This window comes from Rhinichthys klamathensis, unplaced genomic scaffold, assembly GCF_029890125.1.
Source record: "Rhinichthys klamathensis goyatoka isolate OS25496 unplaced genomic scaffold, OSU_Roscu_1.1 h1tg000973l_1, whole genome shotgun sequence".
Classification (NCBI taxonomy): domain Eukaryota; kingdom Metazoa; phylum Chordata; class Actinopteri; order Cypriniformes; family Leuciscidae; genus Rhinichthys; species Rhinichthys klamathensis.
In genome coordinates this window covers 82329-89721 of record NW_026607285.1, presented here as the reverse complement: position 1 = coordinate 89721, position 7393 = coordinate 82329, and the positions used below count along the sequence as shown (strand labels likewise).

The 7393-nt window shown below is 37.9% G+C and overlaps 1 protein-coding gene across 3 annotated transcripts in view; it reads left to right on the top strand.

The window, feature by feature from the left end:
• Positions 1-1969: 1969 nt before the first annotated feature.
• LOC130078743 (nuclear factor 1 B-type-like) overlaps positions 1970-7393 on the top strand; it is an 86540-nt gene continuing 81116 nt past the window's right edge. For 2 of the 3 annotated variants that reach the window (XM_056244396.1, XM_056244394.1), the window contains exon 1: positions 1971-2171. In XM_056244396.1, coding sequence (XP_056100371.1) covers positions 2076-2171 — 96 coding nt within the window. In that variant the 5' untranslated portion in view covers positions 1971-2075. Of the gene's footprint in view, positions 2172-7393 lie in introns of all 3 variants that reach the window. The other variant, XM_056244397.1, reaches the window with a different exon arrangement.

The following is a 7393-nucleotide window of genomic DNA, read 5'->3' as shown; positions in this document are numbered from 1 at the left end:
TCACTGCCGAGTGTCAGGTTGATGCGTAATTCTGCAAATGTCAAAAGCACGATTTGTTTGCATGTATGTGTATTAAACATAATTCTGAAGGAGTGGGATGTGAGCATGCTTTACAAGCCTCAAACATGAGGTTGTTGTGCTTGGGGAGGAACTGTTAACCAGTGGCTCTAGCACATCCATTGGATGACACTTGCATCTTTCTGCCTTCCAATGCAAGAGAATCCTTATAATTGGTTAATGTCATCAAAGCCTGCTTTGCATTGCTTTAAACAGCCAAAGCTGTGCTAATGCTATTAATGCAAGCCAGTTATTACGTGCTAGCTGATGTCTTTGCACTTGCTTCTAGGAAATTCTGATTGCTTGAATGTTTTAAAACCTTCTAGAATCAAATCAGCTCTCACATCTGTGTGCCTCTTCAGCAGTCCAGAATCTGCTGTTGGTTTTACATGGCATCTATATACTGCATGTTAGATGTTTATAGAGTTGTCCATTATTATTATCATTGCTAGCACAATTTGAATCTGTAAATAAATTAACTTTGTGTCTCGTGTTGCTCAAAGATCAGGTTTAAAATTGAATGTGTTCTTTCTGTTCTGATTCATCATGTTCATTTGAGGACATTTTATTCATGAACTAAAAAGCATCCAGAGTGGACTTTCTAATAAAGGTTCTAGCAAATATATATATTTAAGGAAGTATCTCAAGATTCATCCCTCCACGTTGCATCAGACTGCTAATTCTTAAAACTCTCATCAACTGTCGAAAATGTAACAAAAATATAAATAAGATCAGTGCCATGTAGTGTTTTCTATTATAAATTAGAACTTGGTTTCAGTAATTATTTTATCTCCACTCAATGTAATGAGAAAAAAAAACACGTTTGTGGTGTCATAACAAAACTGAACTCTGTTAACTGACTTTGAGTTCAAATTATTTTTGACTTTCTTTACATGCTAATGCAATGTTCAGTGATACTTGAGAACATGTCAGAACGATTAACACCTCTAATGCACTTCCAAGTCAACATCAGTGTCATTTATAAATCATTTTTTATCAACACCAAATTCATGCTTCGACAGAATGTGACAGAGTAACAACATTTTTATGAATTTATTATTGACAGCAAAAAAACCTTTATTTTCTTAACTGCACCACAGTTAATGCAGTCTTGCAGTTTGCTGCTTAGTAAGTGTCGTTCAAAGCTCGGTGAAGTAAGTACACCAGGATAGTAAGTGAATGGACTTGGAATACCTGTCAGTGTTTGCGCCTCTCTCTCTCTCTCTCTCTCTCTCTCTCTCTCTCTCTCTCTCTCTCTCTCTCTCTCTCTCTCTCTCTCTCTCTCTCTCTCTCTCTCTCTCTCTCTCTCTCTCTCTCTCTCTCTCTCTCTCTCTCTCTCTCTCTCCCTCCCTCCCTCCCTCCCTCCCTCATTTGCTGTATAAGTCTGTGATATCTGAACCGTGCCCAGCTCTCATGTCTATGAAACTCCCCAGTCTTTGTTTGGGGAATATAATTCCCATTTGGGCCTCCCCTCATCGACACAGAATGAGGAGCGTTCGGGGGAGGGGGGCAAAATGTGTGTGTGTGTGTGTATTTATGGCTTTAGGGTGGGTGGGGGGATTCCAAAAACCACAAATCAACAATATAGAACTGATGAAAATGCAAATAAACTTTGAAAAGCTTCTGCGCACACAGGCACCTCATTGGTTGCCCACTTGTTGTACAGCTCAAGATGCCAAAAAAGAAAAAGAAAAGAGAAGATCCATGCTCCTGTTCTGCACAGCTTAAAAAATTAAAGCCCTGGCCGAGGTGGGGGGCTCTCTCTGTGTGTGTGTGTGTGTGTGTGTGTGTGTGTGAGAGAGGGATTCAGATCCTGATCCTGTCATTATAGGCAGCACTGCAGGCAGGAGTCATCGCTAGAGCACAGGGCTATGTGCGTGCATGTGTGTGTGTGTGTGTGTGTGTGCACTTTTTTTCTCCCATAATGCAGTGTGATAAGGATTGGCCTACATGGGGCTGAGAGAGTGGCGTCTGATGAAGGCTTGATTAGTGTGTTATCTACTCCTGAGCTGCTCCTGATGAAAGCTACTGACGGGAGAATGGCTGGGAAAACGGCAGACAGCTCCATCAAATGGCAGCTATGTTATGACATGACAGCCAGGACCTGGTGGATGGTAAGTTTGGTGCTTTTTGGAGCTTTTTTTTTTTCTTCACTTTTTTCCCACCAATTTTTGAGTGACGTAACTCCTCCTTCAGTGCGATTCATAGCGTGTCTTAGAGAAAAGGTTTTGCGCGAGCAGTTGTTTGAATTTGAATTATGTGTTGTATCATTTGAAAAATTTAACTGAGATATATTTACAGGCTATTTACAGAAACTTTTGGTGATTCGTGTAAAAGAGTAAATACATGTTTTTTGTATTTACTTCATTTTTTACTGCTGTACTTCTATTTCTTTTACATTTATTAGAAGACACCCAGTCTTCTAATGTGTTGATATTGACTAAAGTGTGTGTTGTATAGGGATGTCACTGGTGTCACGTGAGGTCAGGAGCCTGCGCTTGACTGTCAGGAGGTCAAGGATTTTTTTCTTCTGTTTGTATACTCCGATCTATACTATGCTAGGTCATAGCTTACTTTTAATTAAGTTTAAAGTGTCCGTTCCAATTCTCTCTATTTATGGGATTTTGACAGTTTGTCAGCGATGATCAGGGACCCCTTCAGATGAAAATTAAGTTTTAAAGTGTTATAAGAAATCAATTATTCTGGATGATGTTTCTTGTAGTCGCTGCTCCGTTGATATTTCTGATAGTGACTTTCTTCCCTGGTTTTGGCCATGCCGGTTATGAACACTGTCGCTCAAGATGTGGTTTTGCTCTGCACTTGTTGACATTTTTCTCTCTGTTTGTCTATATTTCCTCCTGGCAGACAAAAGCCTCTTGTTTGAGCGTCAATTTCAATGAAGCTACAGCTACTTCTGGTTCTCATTCCGCTATGACTGTTAATTTTACATCGAAAGTCATACTTTTTTCCTTCTGCCAGCTGTCTTGTCAGTTAACAATTTATCATTGTGTTATTTCATACAGTGACAATAATTAGGGTGTAAAGGGATGCCTCTAAGCCACTGTTTTAGATGTTTCATAACTACAAAAATGTTTAGAAATGTTTTTGGAGAAATCTTTTTTTCTCCAGACAAAGTCAGAAATTTAGTGGTAACGTACTTTACTCATTTGGACACGATTGTGTCAGTAATACACTTTCACACATACACTTTTGTATTTTCAGTTATGAAGTCATTAATTTTTGTGTAAACCTGTGGATCCTGTCTGAGCCATTAAAAGTCAACCCGGGTAGGCTACTCACAGAAAAATTAAATAACAAATATAACAAATAAAGATTAAATTGTATAATTAGTATACATAATTCAAACTTACATTCCTTTTTATGTAGGCTGTTTGTTGAAGGACAACTGCAATAACCATCTTTCTGTGCTTTTCACAAAAGTTAACGTTTGTCTGTTCTGGTTGTAGATATGTTAGGGTTAGGGTTACACACTCATTAATGTACTGTTTTATTATGTGATTTTTTTGTCTTAATTTGTTATATTATGCAGATTTTTTTACTGAACACATTTTTACTGAAAATGATTAAATAAAAAATACAGCAATTCATTTAGTAACAGACACAAGTAAGGGACTACCTTTATGTTTAATCATTTTCAGGACAAATGTTACAGTATACATGAATGTTATGCAGTAGATATGTGTACATTAATAAGAAATGAAAAGATGTAATGTGTTTACCAGTGAATATTCTCTCTATTTATGGAAAATAATTAAATAAGACACACATTCTCCTTGGCTTTAGTTTCATTTTGACAGATGGGATGTTTTCATCCTTCCCAACCAATGTCCAATGTAATATCTGAGTTTAATCAAGAATTTGGAACATAGCACATTTCAAAAATATTTTTCATAATGGTAAAAAAAGAAAAAGAAAAATGTGGCACAACAAATTCATATAAAACACCTTGGATCTGGCATGGACTCACCTGCAGATGGACATAAGCATCTAAACAAGGACAAGGTCCAGACATGGTTCCGTTTGAAATGCTAACCACTAAGAAACTGGTGCAAAATGTCAGCACTGTCACAGATGCTGGGGTGAGCTACGCAGAAAGGAAATCAGCATTTATCACTAATCCCTGTGGCCAACAGTTGTTCATTAAGGTATACACTACGGCCCCCCCTTTTTTGTTTATTGAGGGTCTTTTTTTCCTGCAAGAGTCTCTCTGTCTGGCTTGCTTTGTGCAGCTGGGAGACTGATGTCAGTCTGCATGCAGCCTCCCAGCAATCTGGCCTTCAGACGGTACTCCTGCTCTCCTGCCGAATGTGGGTCGAAGATTAGCATAATACCAACTAATCGTGAATAACATTAGCATTGAGTAAGGCGGTAATTAAAAGGATTAGCACTAGGGGAAGAAATAAATGAGGAAATTCTATGACAACTGTGTTTATGATATTGATTGGATGACCACTGGGATCTGATGCTCGTCAGGACTGTTGGTCAGATGATGAGAACACGTTGACCGCTTATAATGGGCAGACAAAGTAGCCCTGCTTATTTTAGAACTTTAACTAATGATTGTCTGTTTTATGCCAGGTATTGTGACTGTATTCTGTGAATGTCTAAATATGTACTAATTAAATGTATGTGCATAAACAAGTGTTTGGTAAAGAACTTTGAGATGCTTAGCGTTTAACTCTTCAATGACTAGCATGTAAACTGATCACAACACGGGATTAGTGTCAGCTGACATATGACAGTAGTTATGTTGCACTTTTAGATGGGTCACCTTGGTCCTTTTGATTTAGACTCAAATCCCTGCACTGATCTATCTAGTAAATGGTATTGTTCGTCTGGAAGCTAAAGTCTCTCCATAATCACAGTGTTAATTATTCCGGATGTTGGGCACACCTCAGGTTTGTTTGATCATTATCATAGGGATCAAGCTCAACTTCTTCTAAATGCTTTCTGCAGACACTGTGTATTATTAGAGTAGCATGTTTAAAGTTTCTGCCACCATCATCTCACCATTTATCTCTAGTACCACTAGGACCACAATAAACAACCACTAAATGTGCACTCAGAGTTTTATTCTCATAAAATGTTTTACACATAAAGCAACAAATAGTATTCTAAGAAACATAAAATAAAATACTACTACAAGTAGTAGTAATAATAATAATAATTAGTATTACATTTAACAGTACAATTGGTTTCTTCATGTGTAAAACATTTAATGACAATTAATATTCATATAGTGCCTTCCCCAAGCTTAAGGATACTCATATTACTACAGAGAAGAAAAAGGTTACATTTTATTTCGATAGTCCATTTTAAACATTCTACTAACTAACTAAGTATCTAACAACTACATGTAAGTTAACTCTCACCAATTTGCAAATACATGTCAATTAGCTCTCATTAGAGTATTAGTAGACTGTTAGGTTAGGGTTAAGTAGAATAAGTTTACTTGTACTTGCACAGTTATTTATAGTCAATGTCTGTTGGGGGACCAAGTGTTAGCTGATATTAAGCAGACAGTCAACTAAAGACTGGTAGTTGACATGCAGTTGAAAAGTTATAGTTAGTAGAAAGTCTAAAGTGGACTATCAATATATAGTATTTCAAAAAAGAAAGAAAAACATTAAAAATATCTAATAGTTTTAAAAAAAATTTTTTTATGGAATTGGTCATCTGATTGGGTACTTCTACTGAATAAGTAATTACTTTGTGGCAGTTTAAAAAGTGTTTTATGTAGTTGTTATGGTATCCAGGCACAGAGAGAGCAGGGGCTTGGATCTAGGTAACCAATCTTTATTTACAAAACTGAACTTCTACAACGATATAAAGCAAAGATCTCAATAAGAACATAAATGTAGAGCAGCATAACATAGACAATATCCGACAAGTAACTAACTGAACCCAACAGGGGGTATAAATACACAGGACTAAGGGGCTGTTTACACTACATCTTTTCAACCAAAAACCTGTTATGCGTTTTGGCCGTTGATTTACACAACAACAGCGTTTTGGGTGCCTGAAAACGCAAACTTTTGAAAATTGGTTTCAAAGGGCAAATTAACGGTCTCTGTGTAAACTACAAAAACGTGCATCTCTGAAATCGATGACGTCATGCACATGCATATTACGTGATCAGTTAGTGTTTCATTGCCATCTAATGGCCTGGCAGCAGAATACAGCGTTTTCAGTCGTTTTTGCGGATCCACGTGAATGGGGATTATTTTGACACTGTGGAGCCGGAGGGTCGAGGGAGCCCGGTGAAGCTATGAGGACGACGGTCCCAGGTGGAGCTGAGGGAGGGAGGAGCCAAGGTGGAGTTAAGTTAAGTTTTAAGTTTATTGTCCTTTCAGAAATTCTTTTGTGTCTGTGGTACCCTTCGGTCATCACCAACACCAAATGACAAATAAAAACAAACATCAAAAATGCAAAAGTACTTTACAAAATACAACCGACATCAAAAACATCCCTCTTCCAACAGCAAAAGCACTGCCATCGATGTAAAATGACAACTGTGATATCACAATAATTTATTTAACAGAGCTATAGACCAATTTTCAATTTGTGGGCGGAGCTTAGCTGGAGGCAGAACGATCCCTCTGGCCGCTTCCCTAACGTTAGTTTCCCTAACGTTAGCTTGTTTTTTAACAATGACTGGAGAAAATCCGATTTTATCTTAATGTGCAAGGTCACTCACTGTCCAGGACCGCGATTGTTATTTGCAAAAGTTAATTTTAATGGATGGAACCAGATTGGCTGACCTGTACTGTACACGCTGTCAATGGATGGACGATCTGACAGACGCTAACGCTACCTCCGGTTGAGTGGCCTGACTTCTACACCTATCCGATAGAGATGCCGAGCGTAAAGAGAAACTGAGGGCATATAAATCATTAGATGCCTATAACTATGTGCTGAATGGTCATGTACAAGACTTGTGTGGTACGATCCGCAGTTCTGCCTAGCCAGCGCAAAGAAGACGACAATGTAAAGAGTGACATTACGGTGCAATTTTAATGATGTGAATATTTTCTAGAAATGAAATTTCAGATACAGCATATTAATTTTTCATCGATTCTTGCACCCAACAACACAACAAGATGACATTTAATAATAATAATAATAATTTAAGCTCCTTATAATGTAGCCGAATCTGTGCTGGTTTGTATTGGCCGCCTCCAGTTTTCCGTTTGTTTTGCCTCCAGCTAGCGCCGTGACGTAACTGTGACGTCAGCTCGAAATTGGTCTATACTGGAGGATATAAAAGATCTTTGTGCAAGGGCAGTCCATAATAACGGTACTCTATACCTTAGAC